At 46.4% G+C, this 17,886-nt stretch overlaps 1 protein-coding gene across 1 annotated transcript in view; it reads right to left on the reverse strand.

Moving 5' to 3' along the window:
- Positions 1-17,181, reverse strand: part of LOC129388049 (uncharacterized) — a 74,011-nt gene extending 56,830 nt beyond the window's left edge. Inside the window, exon 1 of the mRNA XM_055078040.1 lies at positions 16,961-17,181. Coding sequence (XP_054934015.1) covers positions 16,961-17,131 — 171 coding nt within the window. The 5' untranslated portion in view covers positions 17,132-17,181. The remainder of the gene's footprint in view (positions 1-16,960) is intronic.
- Positions 17,182-17,886: the final 705 nt, after the last annotated feature.

The raw sequence follows: 17,886 nt of genomic DNA on the forward strand, positions 1-17,886 counted from the left end.
TTACTTGTTTTGAATGACGCTTCTACAGTTATCGGTCGAACCGCCTCACGTAGCCACTTCTCTGCTGTGCTTATGTGGGTGTTTTTCTAACGTTTCGCGGTGAGCGCAGTACGTCTACAATCGCTGAGTCCTGCGCTATACGCGGTTGCATGGGACTGGCGGCCGCACAGAGTTACGCAATCCGCGGAACTGTCAAAACTGATCAACAAGGCGAAAATAACTGATATTCGAAACTATAACGTGAGAAAGACTGAAGAAGCCGTAAAAAATGAACGCAGCCTGAAATCAGTAAAAAAGAAACCTGGCATAGGACAAACCATGATGTATGCACTAAAAGATAAGAAGGATAATGTAATCAGCAATCTCGAAGATATAGTAAAAGCAGCGGAAAAATTCTAAGCTGACCTGTATACAGTACCCAGAGGAGTCACGATACTTCACTTAGAAACAGTAATGAACAGGATACAGAAACTCTCCATTAACTAGCGATGAGGTCAGAAGGGCCCTGCAAGACATGAAACGATGAAGAGCGGGAGGAGAAGGTGGAATAACAGTCGATTTAATCAAAGATGGAGGACACATAATGCTTGGAAAACTGGCGGCTCTTTATACGAAGTGTCTATCGACTGCAACGGTCCCAGAAAACTGGAAGAATGCAGACATTATACTAATCCACAAAAAAGGAGACGTTAAAGAATTGAAAAATTATGGGACCATTAGCTTGCTCCCAGTATTATATAAAATATTTACCAAAATAATCTCCAATAGAATAAGGGCAACACTGGATTTTGTTAACCAAGGGAACAGGCTGGCTTCAGGAAGAGATACTTTAGAATGGATCACATCCATGTCATCAATCAGCTTATCGCGAAATCTGCAGAGTACAATAAACCTCTCTATGTGGCTTATATAGATTACGAAAAGGCATTTGATTCAGTAGAGATACCAGTAATCATAGAGGCACTGCGTAATCAAGGAGTACCGAACGCTTACGTAAAAAGCTTGGAAAATATTGCTACATGCGTGTGGTATTTGTTTGAACGAGGCGCGTAGGCGTCATCACACCAGAAAAGAGGAGGAAGAACGAATGTGAATCTAACCGGTCAGCGCTGCAACCATTGTTGTAAATATAATCTGTAAATAGTTTCTCTTCTTACTGACTCGTCCTTCGCGTAAGATTATCTACAGAGGTTCTACGGCTACTTTAATTCTACACAAGAAAAGCAGGGAGATACCTATAGAGAAAGGGGTCAGACAGGGAGACACAATTTCTCCAAAGCTATTCACTGCGTGCTTAGAAGAATTCAAGCTATTAAACTGGGAAGGCTTAGGAGTAAAGATCGACGGCAAATATCTCACCAACCTTCGGTTTGCCGATGACATTGTTCTATTCAACAACAATGCAGACGAGTTACAACAAATGTATGGAGACCTTAACAGAGAGAGTGTAAGAGTGGGGTTGAATATTAATATGCAGAAGATGAAGATAATGATAAATAGCCGGGCAAAGGAACAAGAGAGCAGGATCGCCAGTCGGCCACTAGAGACTGTGAAGGAGCACGTTTACCTAGATCAATTAATCACAGGGAACCCTGATCATGAGAAGGAAATTCACAGAAGAATAAAAATAGGTTGGATAGCCTACGGCAGACATTGCCAGCTCCTGACTGGAAGCTTACCATTCTTATTGTAAAGTAAGGTGTGGAATCAGTGCATTTTGCCAGTGCTGACATATGGGGCGGAGACTTGAAAGCAAGTTAAGGACCGCGCAAAGAGCGATCGAACAAAGATTGCTAGGCATAACGTCAAGAGAGAAAGAGAGCGGTTTGTATCAGAGAGCGAACGGGTATAGACGATATTCTAATTGACATCAAGAGGAAAAAATGTAGCTGGGCAGGTCATGTAATGCGCCGGTGAGATAACCGTTGGACCATTAGGGTTACAGAATGGGTACCAAGAGAAGGGAAACGCAATCGAGGACGACAAAAGACTAGGTAGAGCGATGAAATTAGGAAATTCGCGGGCGCTAGTTGGAATCGGTTGGCGCAGGACAGGGGTAATTAGAGATCGCAGGGAGAGGCCTTCGTCCTGCAGTGGATGTAAAACAGGCTGATGATGATGATGATGATGATTATTATTATTATTATTATTATTATTATTATTATTATTATTATTATTATTATTATTATTATTATTATTATGATGATGGTGGGGTGGTGGTAGCGTAGGTGGTGGCCCCCCCCCCCCCCCCCCCCCCGAAAAAAAAATTCTGGGTACGTGCCTGAGATAGTCGCTAGGAAACTTCAAAGCAAATGGAATAACATCACGCGTTCAAAGACGCTCTCACACGCCTTCGATGGCGGAAAACGCAATGGCGGTGGCTTCGGCGCCCTGTGGAAGTGCACGGAGTGCGACCAGGCCGGTGTTCGACATTTGTCACCTCAGCCTGTGCTCGGCCCTCTTAAGTGCAGTAACGGGACAGAGTTGAGCGGTTCTCCCTGCGCGATAATCGAGCGCGGCAGTGGTATGACAGCTTCCGAACGGTCTCCTGCAGACGTCGCAGAGAGCGCTGCCAGTCCATTCCTATGAGTGCGGAATCACGCTTGCTTGCTGTTTGTTGTTGTTGTTGTTGTTTTCAACAGCTCTCCATTGGCCAGCCATCTCAACTAATTACGTCACGTCCACCTTAACGATAAGTCGGCGCTTACACGAACGAAATGTTCTGGTCAATACGAAGTGTTTTCCGGACACAGAGGCCAGAAACGTCAATGCTGCATCTTGGGATAAAGTGTAGTCCTACAGAATACACCTTCAGCGGCGTAACGTTCACAAGCACTGCGGCGGTAAAATAAATAAAGCAAAAGGAAAGAACGAGCGGAGTAACGTAACGGGAAGTAGTACGGTCCAATGGGTGGCCGTAAGGCTTCGAGAAACGCATAACTGTAGCGCACAATCTCAAGAAAACAGGCCTCCATGGGCGACTGTGCGGACAAAGAGACAAAGTTACACAGACGGAATGGAAATGCTAATGCACGCGCGCCGCTTTCGCCGAGAAACAACAGCGTGGAAACGAACAGTGTGTCTGTGTGTGAGGGGGAGAGAGGGGGGGAGGGGAGGCGTATATGTAGACTGCGCGTGGGGAAAGTTCGGCTTTTCCGGCAGCCAATGCGTGTAAGGTAAGAGTCCGCTCTGATAAAAGGCCCGTCGTTTCACCCCCCCCCCTCCCCCATTTCTCTGCAGACACTCGCGCCACTTTGCATGCACGGCACCACCGCATACGAGCGGATCACCAACCCGTCGGCGGAGGCGCCACCTAACAGCTGGCCTGCAAACTACCGCGTTTACTCGTTCAAGACTCGCACTTCACTATATATGCAGCGACGAAGCTTGGCGATGTAAACTGCATCAAAGGGAATCTGCGTCAATGAGTGCTTCGGAGCAAGGTAAGATATGACCATAGATAAAGTGAAAAAAAAGAAAGGATACCACCGTCAATTAAATAATTAAGAATAAGGACCGTATTTTCGTAAACGTATTTTTGAAATGTGATCTTTGTAATTATTGCAAATGTGACCCATTGTATTTGTATATCCTAATAGATCAGTGTTTCCATATGTTGACTTACTGCTGCCATGTGAGGGCTTTCAGGGACAGTCAAGCTGCATGTCACAGCTTTTCGCCTGGACGACCCCCAACAAGTTTTGTTGGAAATAAAACATTTGATTTGATTTGATTTTAATTACAAGGTTTAGCATCAAGCAAGTCACCTACATGGGAGACATAGTAGGGGAGGAGGGCGCATTAATTTAGACCACGTGTGGTTGTTTGACATGCATCCAAAATTCTATGCAGATTTTTTTTAGCATTCCGTGCCCCTTCAGAATACGGGCGCAGCGGCCGGCAAACGAACCTGCTACATCGAGCTCAGCGGTCGGACGCACGTCCACTACGAACCCACCGTGGCGGGTTTTCAGGAAAGGAATTGGCGAGAACCTCGCACAAATGTCAAGTGATGGAGGTGGTCGAGAACACAAAGAGACGTGGGCAGGCAGGCGGACGAGATCAGCGCACGGATACACTAAGGACAGCTGGCGTCCGCATAACAAAAGTGTGCGGGTTCAGTGCGAGTGAATACGGCATACGGACACGCGAAAAAAACACGCCGCCGAATCGACTTCTTCCTTCGGCTTCACAAAAGAGGCGGCTTCGAAAAATGAAGCACTCACCCCCCTCCACCCTCTTTATATTTTTATTTTTTTTGCACGACAAAAGAAATCACCTCGCCTCAGCGGCGTGCTTGTTGGGTTCGTGATCTATCTAGCACACACACTAACACACACGCGCACCTTGAATGCACTACGAACGGCAGCCGTGGTCGAGGTTCGAAAGGAAATACTGACGGCGTGGTTATTAACCGCCGGTGCAGGTAATTGTTATTGGCGAACCAAACGCGCTGGCACCCGTCACGGAGGCCCGGTTTTCCACTCTTCTCGTTCTGTCGTTCGTTGGCGAGATATTGTTTTGTTTTTTCGGGGCCCGATCGGCGATGCTGGCACGGACTCACCTCCTGCTCAGATCTGGCGCGGCACGCCCACCTGTTGCGCACGCGTATAGCATACTCGATCCTCATTGTGAATGCAGAGGGCGATCTCGCCGGCCCATTCGTCTGTGGCGGCGGGATGAATTGCTGACGGGATAAAGATAGACCGATTCGAGGAGGAAGGCGAGGAGACGTGCGCCAAGTTGGGGAACTTCGAGCACCAACTCGGGAAACGACATTTCTTTTTCTGTCGCAAGATATTAGCTGAAGACCATGTGTATATATATTGAACGACCGCTTCTGACTGCCGAAGGCAGGACTCATTGAAGTGCGACCCATGATTAACGAACATCTTGCGTTACCCAATTCTATGAGCATGCCTTTTGAGTTCTTGTGGGTTACACGAACGAATACCACGTATAACCAGAAGATGGCTCGAGAGATAGGGTTTCGTTCGCGGAACTTTTCACCACATCATTTGAGAAGTGACCTCAAATCACCGCCTTATCGGGAGCATGGAAGCCTTATCAACGCCAGGGGAGCAGGAACTTTTGGGCTCCGCCTGCATTGAGACCCTGATGCCGTGATACCACCGGCGTCTATACAAGAACAATTGAAGAGGAAAGTAGAAATAACAAAAGACTTTACGGTGATTAGACAGCATCGCTTCGTGCTAAACCGATCTTGTTCTTATGAGTCTAGTTTCGAGTGCAGCTGACTCACGTCGATTCAAGCGCTTAGAGATCGCATCTCTTCGCTCGATTTATCAACAATTGAATAAAAGGTCGCGGCAACAAATTATAATCACGACTTGAATGTAATGCTAATAGCTGCACACACTCACCTACGTTCTAATTTGTGCATGTAGCGTTTTTCTCTTCTTCCATATTTTTCCTTTTTCTTTTCTATATCTGCTTGTCACATGAAATGTTCAAGGATGGTAAAGCGGCAAGTTTTCAATTGCGTGCGTGCGTGCTAGTGCCTTTATCGCTCAGTGTTATGAAGCTTTAAAACTTGACGTTTGTTAATGTGACATCCGTCTCGCGACATAATTATGTATGCTTTATTATTTGCTTTTCCTTCGCTGCGGAAGTAATTTTCTTGCTCTTCCATTAGCAATTCTGAAACAGCCCTCAGTTTCGATCAGATAGGCTGTCTAGCAAGCTGGCTGGACGGTAGACGGCCGGCGAATGGAGAAAAGCAGTTACAAACGAGAAGCTTTCAGGATTCCGACCCCTTGTGTCTTGCACGCCAAAATTTCCACCACCATGAATCCCTACATATTTATCCGGATTTCTGTCGTTCGTAAGTCTTTCGTCCGTCAAATTGCGGCCGCTGGCTCGCCGTGGCTGCGCAGCCGATTTTCTACCCCTGCCGTTTCTTTTCTCTCTCTTTCTTTTAGAATGGTGCTTCAGCGGAATTGTTGCTTTAAATAGAAGCTGATTGATCAGCTTCTCTGCAACGCCAGCAGTGTTAGTCAACACTATATAACTTCTAGCTGAATGCGGCATTTCACATTCAGAATTCACAAACGCTTAACGCATTCCTTCGTCTGCCGAAGTGCAGGCATGCCACGCTCGATCGCCAAGACTTCAATCTTCATCCCCCATCATATTTTTCTTTCATTTTTTTTGGTTTCAGCGAAAATTTGATGCTATATAAATGATGGTTCTTTGTAGTCGCTTTCGCCCAAATTTAAAATTAGGCAAATATAGTTCGTAAATTTCTTCATGGGGACTAACTTGCCACACTGGCTCACCACGTGTGGCAGCGGTGACCCTTGTGAGCTGTGTCTGCGTGGTTTAGCGTGCGTCCGCGAGTAAACAAATGCGTTGCCTTTGGAACAATGGTGCCCTGCCAAGACAAAGCCATAGGCTGGCGCCGCCCTAACAGAGCGACAGAGTACCGAGCCATCGGCTTCCCCTGCTGCTGTCAGAAATATACCTTACAAGTTGTTTGTCAAGGCTGATTCTTGGGCTAGTTGGTACGGTTTACTCATAATGACAAAGCCTTTAGCGCAAATTAGAAAGCTGCGCGAAGCTCTGAACGAAGGTTCACGACGATGAACTTACCGTCCCAATACAGCCCTCATATTTTCACGCCCCACTACTTTGCTCCAGTTTGTACCAGTATGTATGTATGTATGTATGTATGTATGTATGTATGTATGTATGTATGTATGTATGTATGTATGTATGTATGTATGTATGTATGCATGCATGCATGCATGCATGCATGCATGCATGTATGTATGTATGTATGTATGTATGTATGTATGTATGTATGTATGTATGTATGTATGTATGTAAATTCAAAATCTCTTCTGGCTTGCAAGTGCAGGGCTTCGGGGGCGTTGGTGCAGCAAGAACAAGAATGCATGGCCTCTCTGCCGCCTTAGCGGCTGTTAATCACCATTAGGCGAATAATGAGGACCCGACCCAGATGGCGACTAAAAGTTTGGACACTTTCCGCCGTCCGCGCCAATTATTTATCAGCACCGTATCGCCCGGTCGCACTCGCTTTTCAATGTAGGCGGCAATTAATCACGTGGTCGCACCCAACAATGCGTGGCGACAACTGCATGGCTATATAGGAGCGGCGTCGAAAACAAGTGGCATGGCCGACGGCGACGCAGTGAAACACTTTCAAGAAGCCCTTTTGGAGGAGCGCGCATCGAGGACGGTCGCTGCGGCCCACAGGAGTCGTTGTGAGCCGACAAAAATCGACCAGCGCTCAGAGATGATATCGCGAGCCGGTACATGGGGGGCGTGCGCGCGGTGTGAGGACCAAGTCTCGCCGTGATGTTTTGCAACGAACGGTTTGACAAATCTTGACAAACAAGCACAGTCCCGCGGCCCCGTCACACATCGCCGCTTGGGGCCCGAACCGGTCTTCGCCGTTTTCGACTCTGGGCCCCCAAGCGCCGCCTCCATTCTGTTGTCCACGGGCCCGAGGCGATTTTTTTTATTCACTAGTTACGCGCGTTGAACTGAAAAACGAAGGGCGAACTCGATGAAATACACCGCGCCCTGATAAAATTGTAACACGCATTAGACATTCTGATCTATAAAGAACAAGGTCGCATAGCTTTTGTCAGCTTGTATGTATGTATCAGGGGCGTAGCCAGGGGAAGGGGGGGGGGGGGGGGGGGGGGGGCGGGGCTCATGTGGCTTCAGTCTCTCCCCGAAATTTTTTCGTGCTGTCCATGCACCGCCGACCAAAGCAACCCGCGGCGCCGGAAATTATTCTGGATTATTATGTAGAATGTCTTTTTCACGCTCGAAAATACATTTTACCGCTAAAATTGCGAACTCGGGCAGGATTTCGCGGCAACGCCCATGCGCCGGGAGTCACATAACGCCAGTAACCCCATCCGAGCACTAAGTTTCAAAGGCGTTTTGATGGCGATGGGGCTTGTCGCGCCAAGTCACGGAAGCCGCGGAATATACGGAGCGCATGGATGTCAATTCCAAAACTTTGTGGCTATAAAGTTGTGATAAACTTCTGATGCGAAAGGTGCATTGACATTTCCAAAGTTGTGCTTTAGATTTTCAATTCCGGAACTTCATGGGGTTGATGTTGTTACAAACATTTGACGCCAAAGGTGCACTTACTTTTCTAACTAAAGTCGTACATCGGAATATACAACCTGACAAGCCAAATCAACACACTGTCAGACAAGTTGGCAAAGTACGCAGCGAGGTCCGATGAGACGAAGCGTTGTGCTGACTCATTTGTGGCGTTATGTCACAGAAAAAAAAATAATATCAACATTTTTTTCACCTACGCCAAAGCATCCATGTCAAGACACTAAAGCCAGCAAAGGTAACTACGTTCTTATTTATTTTTTCTACTTTGACTTTTATTCGCGAGTGTACGTTGAGCCTCTTAAATTTCTTTTGTTCTCGCGCTACCCTACCCGCAGGCTACCAGAGCCTGCCAGAGCTCATGCGTTTTTCTCATGTTGTCCCGACCACTCCGCGGCGCACTTCAGTGCGCGTTCGTTTTTCTCTGGCCGAGTGGATTTTCGCTTTGCAGAGTTTTGGACGCTTTCTGGCTAGCGGTCGAGGAAAGGAAACAAGGGTTGCTCGCCGCCATCACTGTGGAAACTCGACGGATTGCAACGCGTTCGCTTGAGCTCAACCTCTCCGGAAAGTCTTGTCTCGCCAGTGTAGGATACCGACCACTATGTGTGTGGTTCTCGGTGGACCAAGCGTCTCACGTTTTCTTCGATATTCCTTCGATAGCCACATAGCCGCACAAGTGTCGACTAGAACCACCTTCCTGCTTCCATCACTCAGATCACAGATATATATTCATTCAAAACAGCGGTCACCCGCCGAGGTTGCTCAGTGGCTATGGTGTTAGGCTGCTGAGCACGAGGTCGCGGGACCGAATCCCGGCCACGGCGGCCGCATTTCGATGGGGGCGAAATGCGAAAACACCCGTGTACTTAGATTTAGGTGCACGTCAATGAACCCCAGGTGGTCAAAATTTCCGGAGTCCCCCACTACGGCGTGCCTCATAATCAGAAAGTGGTTTTGGCACGTAAAACCCCATAATTAAAAAAAAAAAGACAGCAGTCTACCACGCTATCGCTTAACGTTGTCTGCATATTACATTGCTTTGTTATGTACCACTCCTTTCTGTAGTGCCTTAGGGCCTTGAAAATATGTATAATAAATGAATAAATAAATATAAATAAATAAGGTTAGGTGCCCAAAGTAGGCATTCGATCGTGGCCAACATGCTTCCTTCGCGTTTTTTTTCTTATTTCGATGCCTCCGCCCTACAATAGAAAAAAAGAAGATATCGTTGCGGCGCAGCGAATTGTCGCATGGTAAAGTTCGACTGTGTTACTTCTTCTTTTGCGGAAAGTAATGGGCCACGGGACGTTTCCTTTGCAGGATAATCTGATTATATTATTGCGATAGCACTCATATAGAAACTCCAGGCGCATTCCTGCCGTCCCCCTCATGTTCCATATAAAATCCGAGAGCGCGAACATCGTGACCGCGGCCTGCACGCGTGAAATCGTGGGGGGGGGGGGGGGGGGTGGCACGGGCGAGCCGACGATGGTGGCTCAGTCTTGTGCGCACAAAGGAGAAAAGCTGGAAGGAAGCGCGCCGCATTCAGTCGCACGCGACGCATAGGGGGGAGTGGAGGGAAGGGGGGCGGGCCGTAGGATTCTGTGATCTGTGAATCTGTTATTGCGCGACATGTTTATTTCCTTTGTTTCACGCATTATATACAGCGACCTTTCCTTAGATACGTAGATTTATTGGAGACTTATACGTGTATTTAAATATCTTGTTGCGTGGTTTTGTGTATACGTGCAGCGAACTTTGTTTACAGTGACACTCTCTAGCCCTTTATCAAGCGGTATCTTCGCATTTCTAATGTACGAAAGCGAGTCAAATGAAGGCGAGCCAACGAACCCCGAGCAATAATGGTCCTTTATGCAAAAAAGGTGAGGCGTGCAGACAGGACACAAAGAGTAGAGAAGTGTACAATACGAACGCCGACTGTCAACTGAAGGGAGCACTGAGGCGAAAAAAATGAAGAAGACACAAAACTCATCTGCGCAAGCTCTGGAATGGTATCACCACGTGTCAGTCGGGTACACGTGCTGGTCTACGTTAGAGATAACTGTTAAGACACTTACTATCTTCCTTGTGTAAAGTAATCGAGGGCTGACTCACGCACGCAGTTCCACCATTATAGATATTCCATGCCTCTACCATAAGACGCGTATCGTCATTCTTATTCCTGTACAATATCGCGCATTCATCTAACTCTGGTGAGCAGTTACAATCTTGGCAATGCAGGGAAAGATTAGAAGGCGATTAACCGGCTAGCGATCTTTTATGTTCCATTAGCCTCTGATTGATACACCGCCTCGTTTGCACTACGTCGAACTGACCACAGCTAAAGGGAATTTTATAAACCACACCCACACGACAGTCCGTAAAACTGTTGTTCTTATTGTGCTTCACTAAACAAATATCTTTTCTTTTTTTGCCTTTCACCTGCTCCTTTTTTCCTTGCAAGTTGCAAGTAGTTATGATGTTAATGTTGCTTTCACTGCTCCCAATAAGGAAGGTAAGATATGCGCTGCCGTGCAGCGCATATGTATGTATGTATGTATGTATGTATGTATGTATGTATGTATGTATGTATGTATGTATGTATGTATGTATGTATGTATGTATGTATGTATGTATGTATGTATGTATGTATGTATGTATGTATGTATGTATGTATGTATGTGTGTGTGTGTGTGTGTATGTATGTATGTATGTATGTATGTATGTATGTATGTATGTATGTATGTATGTATGTATGTATGTATGTATGTATGTATGTATGCGTAATGACTTGGGCTTTTAGCAACCTGAAGTGGTTTGCTGCTTAAAGTAGTTGCACACACGACAATGAGCTCTCACTAAAATGACGGCGAACTCCACATGACGATGATGTCACGACGACGACGACAACGATGGAACTGGCAGCATAACGACGACGACTGTGCGAAAACAAATACGGCAACATGATAACGGCAACATGACGAGGAGACTTCGTTGTGAAATACTGCCACCCTTACCTCCGGATATATCTTGTCCGTGAGAACGGCTTAAAAAGTGCCTTGCATAACAGCGTTATATACGGCAGCATTACTTGACAGCTCTAAACTGGAAGAGTCACGCTTAAGCTTGACTGCCTAGCCCATATCTGCTCGGCGCTGTAACAGGATGTCGTGGGCTGGTTCATCATACGCCGACTTCAACAGGCTGGCCAACGTTTCATGCAGAACAATCTTGGCGAAGCCGTCCATTGTAGAATCTTTGGCGCGTTAGTCCCAACATGGCATGAGGGCGATGCGGGCGTGATCTGCTGCTGCTGCTGCTGCTGCTTACGACGCTTGCCGTCTACACAGGGTCAAACGATAACAACAACAACAAAAGCTAAATTAGCATGACAGGTAGCATTGCGTATTGTGCAACCTGCCCTCACCTTCTTTCATCTCCGCACCTCTGTTGTCTTTCGTATCTACCCGCTGCGGTGACTTTGCGGCTATGGTGTTGCGCTGCTAAGCACGAGGTCGCGTATCCCGGCCGCGACGACCGCATTTCGATTGGGGCGAAATGCAGAAACGCCCGTGTTCCGTGCATTGGGGCCACGTTAAAGATCTCCCGATGGTCAAAATTAGGCTGCAGCACGCCCCCCCTCCCCCCCCGCCCTTCCCGCCACCCACTACTGCATGCCTCGTAATCAAATCGCGGTCTTTGCACGTAAAAGCCCAAAATTCGATTCGATTCGTTCGTATCTGTGAAATTGTATATCTGGGACCACATGGAGGCTTCGCGTGCTGTATTGAGCTCTTTGTGCACGCCTTATAGTGAGCTCGCTGCCTTGCTTCTTGTCTTGTGCTATCATTCTCTTTGCTCGCAAACACAAGATAAGTGGCCGTCGCGACGGTGTAAGGTAAACAAGTCTCCTTTCTTTACCCTAACTTCAAAGACAGAGAGCGACAAAAAGTTGAGAAGGGGGGGGGGGGGGGGGAGTGAGTTTCCAAAACATGCATCTAATACTTCAAAAGTTGCAACGAACTGCTTGACGAACGTCTCATTATAAGATGAACGTGTCGTAATTTTGAATTTCTGCTAGCGTATGCTGAGCGTCTTTCGGACAACATGAGCACATGCGCATGACGTCTGTAGGTGAACATCTGTGTGGAGGTGTTTGTTAAATCTGTATACCACTGTGCTGCCAGCCTGCACTGCGGCAAAGAGTATCGGCGGCTTGGTGAGATCGGGGAACAAAGCTATAAGACAGAGAACGAGCGAGCGTGGAGCGTGATTAATGCACAAAAAAAAAAAACACCATCGATCTTTTAAAAACAGGACACAACCACACGTCGCCTATAGCTTTTGTGCCTCTGAACGCTAAAATTATCCCAGCAATTTTTAAAAGTGCAACGATGTGTGTTAACCCTCTCAGTGTTAACAAAGGCTCGTTGAGAGCACGCCTAGCCGTTTGTATACGCACCATTCGCACGCTGCAATCCATTCAAGTGCAGCGTTATTCTTCCAGAGCTTGCAAGTGGTGTTCTACTACGTGTTACATGAACAGGGACACTGGGTACACCTTTAACTCACAGCAGCTATGGCTCGGGTTTTATGGAACTTACTCCCGGTTGATATTAGGCGCATGTCATCTCGTTCTTCTTAAATTTCAACTGTTCTAGTGATAGATAAATACAATAAAAGTACTGCGTTCTCACGCATAACTTCTCGATATATGTATTTTCGCCCCACTAATTCCTTTACTTGTTTAGCTGTAGATAAAATTGTTAGGTTGCAACGGTTTATACGCTCTTAATAGTCATGTTTATGCTTCGGTCCCATTTCAGTATTATAACCTGGGATCTCTTTCTGTACACCACTCTACAACGTAAACATAAGCATAAAATAAAAAATAAAACGCTACTACTACTACTACTACTACTACTACTACTACTACTACTACTACTACTACTACTACTACTACTACCACTATAATAATAATAGGAAATTCGCGGGCGCTAGTTGAAATCGGTTGGCGCAGGACAGGGTAATTGGAGATCGCAGGGAGACGCCTTCGTCCTGCAGAGGACATAAAACAGGATGATGATGATGATGATGATGATGATGATGATGAATAATCGCAAGGTTATCACCCTGGTCAAGTAATACCAGCGCAGCTACCACGTGACACGAAAGACGACACACCCAACACCACGGTATACTTTTCTATGACGTCGGCACGCGCTGCATCATGCCGTGAGTTCAGTCCTCTCTGAATGCATGGTGCACGTGAGCACCTTGCGCCGAACCTTTCCACAGTTGGAAGAAGCGCCAGAACACGCAGCCTGTGGCGAAAGGTGCAAGCAAAATTGGGATGGATGGAACAAACATTCACCGTGACTGCTCCTACACGAGGCAAGAGTGTCACAGATCTGGTCATGTGCGAATGCTCCGCACGACTCAGCATGGTCGCGATTTGGATTAGAAGCGCGAACGTCGCCCAGCTTCGGCTAAGCGAAGCTCAGCGCGTAACATTCAGACGAGCGGTGAAGCGCGGGTCTTTGTCATTTTAATGCCTCTTTTTTTTTTTCTTATTATTATTCCTGTCGGCCGGAGTCAGCGACGCTGAGGCGATAAATGAGTGTGCCGGAACGCCCTATGGCCGGGACAATGTGCCTTTATTTCTTTTGCCGTTTTTTCCTTCGTTATTCAAACCAGCGAGAGATTCTGAACTTCAACCCACTTAAGTCGTTGCCACCGACACACATTCCTTTTCTTGAATTTCTAGATATATAAGTGGCCTACTTGATTCGAACGTCTGGACAGGACACTTAAGACTCGCCATCTAGAAAGCCAAGTCTACTTCCGTTTTATCCGTATCAAGCTTTTTCGCAGTAGGCGGGCGAAACGCGTTACCCGAAATTAAGTAGCCGCATTGAGAACGATAACGAGAAGCTTGCGAAACCGCGCCTAAAGAGCTCATTCCTGAACTCCTCCCATGCCTTAACAGACGCAGAAACTTCCCCTATCAGTCACAGTTCCACGCTTCGCGCTTACCTACGTAACGAGCCAGATCTAACGTAGAAATACCGAGAAAGATTTAAAGAGAAAGATATGGGGCCGCAAGAGAAAGCGAAAAGAAAAGACAATTACGCGAGTGATTACCGGACTTGTTTTCATCGGTAGCTCGTAGCGTCTGCGATGACCCACGCTAGCGCGTCCACCCTATCGACGGCTCGTAATCGTTCAGACGAGGCGAAAGCTGGGACGGAGCCGCGAACACAGACGCCGCTGCGTCTTGCGGTTGTTGCGAGCTCTCTTACCTTACGTCAGGAGCGCGCTCGGTCTGAGTACGCACTTAAGGTATAGGCTGGCAGTTTTAATTTATGAGCGCAACCAACGGCGTGTGGATAAGAAGAGCGTGGCAGAAGAGAAACCGCTTGGACCACTCCCGCGTTATCCCCGCTTACCTGGAGCTCACTACGTACGCTTTGCGGTGGCAGCCAAGGGAAAAGGGGTTGCCGAAACGAACGGTTAACGTTAAATTGGTCGCAGTTTGCATACTAATCAGCCGCTATAGGATAGCAGTACCTTGTAACACGTCGGCGCGACTTTGAGAAATAAGAGCGCCAACGCGCGGTTCATTGAAACTACGGGTGTGGCACGGGCTGTCGGGAGAATCAATTTTGTTTCTTTCAAGAGTTGAAGATCGGGAGGGCTAGTATGAAATACTGTGTAGTGGAAAGCGCATTGAATCATACGCGCTAACGCGCGCGCGCGCACGCACACGCACACACACACACACACACACACACACACACACACACACACACACACACACACACACACACACACACACACACACACACACACACACGTGTGTTCCTATTCTTTTATGTTACGTTATTCAGCGCGCTTTCCACTAGCAGGCTTTCTTTCAAATTGTCGGTAAAGCAGGAATATACTTGAGGCAGTTCAAGAAAGCAAACAAAATACATGACAATTTTCATTTGGCGCTTGTTTTAAAGGGTAGACAATATAAAACAAGTAATTGACAGTATGGTCAAGTTGTTGAGCAGTATATAGAATCTACGAGCCCAAACATAGACTTCACAATACGTGTTGCCGCGCCTAGCGACAGCGCCACAGAATAATTTAGCCAACATGGCTCCCAGAACGGCTAACTAAGGCGCTTAGACAAAGCGCAGAGGACGCACGATGACTCGGCGGCTATGGAAAAATATACAAGTTCAAGCTCCTCTCAGGAAGATTCTCAGCCAATGACATAAGCTCCAATCTTAAGTTCAGGCTTAAATCTCTCTTTCGTTACAGAAGCGTGGCAGTTAGGGCGAGTTGGTATGTCATGACTTTTTTAGGCTTGTAGCGCAGCTCAGAAAGAGCAAAAAGTAAGGTGGAAGGGGTAATGAAAGGGAAAAGAACTCTATTCTCTGTTAATGAAAACTCTTGTTCTCCGTTCCCTTTCATTACCCCTTCCACTTTCCTTTTTGCTCTTTGTGAGCTGTGCTACAAGCCTAAAAAAGGTCTTTCGTTACAGACATCGACATCATTAGATAAGCGCGTTGACAACTTCAGTCGGTGGATGACGCTGCCACGCATTCTTTCATAGAGTTCCTGTACATCATGCTTTCTAGTGTTTTCCTGACCGTACTACACTGCAGGCCAGTCTTGGGCTTCAGCGCTAATGGGAGCGTTAACTTGTCAACGGTGCAGAAAACAAAACAACAATTACAGTATTGTTGCCGAAAAGAAAGCAGGGAAGAGAAGGGAATCGGATCGTCAAAGGCAGATGTAACTTTAAGAGATAAATCAAATATATATATACACTGTTAGATTACGATGCGGTAGCAAGCAAAGCAGCTCACACAGGCTAGACGAGTATTTGTTATCAATACGATTCAAAAGAGATCGATGTCACTAGCGATCATCATCGTTGTTATCATCATGAGTAAGGTGGCGTTTTCGAATGGAGGAGCATTCTAGAATCTGGAGGTAGTTTGCCTAAGTAACTCCCCGTAGAACTGTAAAAGCTACTATATATATATATATATATATATATATATATATATATATATATATATATATATACTCCTCTATTTGCGCCTCGCCCAATCAGGAGGACAAATACATAGAAAGGTATCCGTTCACGCCGTTTGTCGTCCTGCCCTTTGTTGTCTGCAGAAGCATCTGCGTTTGCTGGCCTCGTGACGTTGGTTCTGCTGCATAGAGCTACTGCGACAAACTTCACTCTAATCATTTGGCTGAGGATTACTTCTGTTTGGGCAAATTGGTTCGACGTACTACTTCGAGTTTAAACAGCGTGATAAGACGACGACGAAGAAGGGCCACGTGATTCCTTCTGTACAGAAACATGTTCGGTCTTACATACACCGATAAATGCATATCTTGTCAAAACTGATGGGATGACATTTATAAAAGCGTGGTTTCCGAATAAAATTTCAGTTGGTAGTACAGCGGCAGTACTATGCGTAAGTGTTCTTCGTCGTCGTCTTTTCGCTCTGTTTAACTTGAGAGAGAGAGAGAGAGAGAGAGAGGAAAGGCAGGGAGGTTAACCAGACGCACGTCCGGTTTGCTACCCTGCACTGGGGGAAGGAGTACAGAGATAAAGAGAGAGAGAGAGGGGGGGAGATAGAGAGAGCACAGCTTCGAGCATATGTGAAGGTTCGCACCGAGTGCTATAATTTCTTCGAGCTCCGATCACGCTTCCATTGGCGATCGCCAACTTGCTGCTTCTCGGCGATCACTTCACCGCCAAGAAGCCTGAAATACCTCGCACCGGCAATGAGAACTGTGATGACGTCACGCGCGTACGCACCATCCACCGAACGCAGTCCAGGGCTCCCATCTGCGCGGCGGCGTGTAGAGGGGCCATTCCGTCACGTGCCCTCAGATGCAGGTTTCCTCCGGCCACGGTGACCAGATGCTGCAGTACGGCCACGTGACCTTCCTGCGCCGCCAGGTAGACGGGCGTCACCTGATTCTCCATCGGGGTGTTGGCCCTGCAGTTCAAGAGGCGGGAGCAAATAGGAGATCTTGATTATCAAATTCAAATTCAAATTTATTTGCCACCATGGTACAGATGATGGCGGGGACCCGTAGTAAAAGCTGCCGTTGGACAGCTTGACAAGGCCACGGGCCCCCACTTTGACAGCAATACAGTGGTTGTTTTTCTTTCCCTTTTTTCCTTTCCTTTCCTTTTTTTTTTTCCTTTTTTTTTTCCCCTTCCTTTTTTTTTTTTTTTCACACACACGAAAAAGAAAAGAAAATACAGGAAATACAGATAACAAAGGAAAAAAAAAAAATAAAAAATACATATAGCAGAGTTGTTATCCGGTTACAGTAGTCAGCATAAAATCAACAGCATTGTCCTGGCTGGAAAAAAAACTTACAATGATGGTGAAAGAAAGAAGAATTGGGTAGACAAATCACAGAAAAAAAAAAAAAAAAAAAAAAAAAGGTTAGGTGTAGTGTAAAAAATACTCGAACAGTTTGTGGCGTGTTGTGTTTTGGAGATCAATATCGTTTTGTGCGAGTTTGTTAAGAAGTCGTGGTAGTTTATTTTCTAATGTTTGATTACCATAGAAAGTTCTGTATGTTTTTACGTTCCATTGTGCTATGTTTCTTGTGCTGTACATTGCATCTCGTTTTTCTAAACCAGCTAATTTTGATAGAAAAGATATGTTCTTCAACACCTCGTTTTTCACACACTTGCTCAGACGATAGTCATAAAGTTTAGTAATT

Source organism: Dermacentor andersoni, chromosome 3, assembly GCF_023375885.2.
Source record: "Dermacentor andersoni chromosome 3, qqDerAnde1_hic_scaffold, whole genome shotgun sequence".
Lineage (NCBI taxonomy): Eukaryota > Metazoa > Arthropoda > Arachnida > Ixodida > Ixodidae > Dermacentor > Dermacentor andersoni.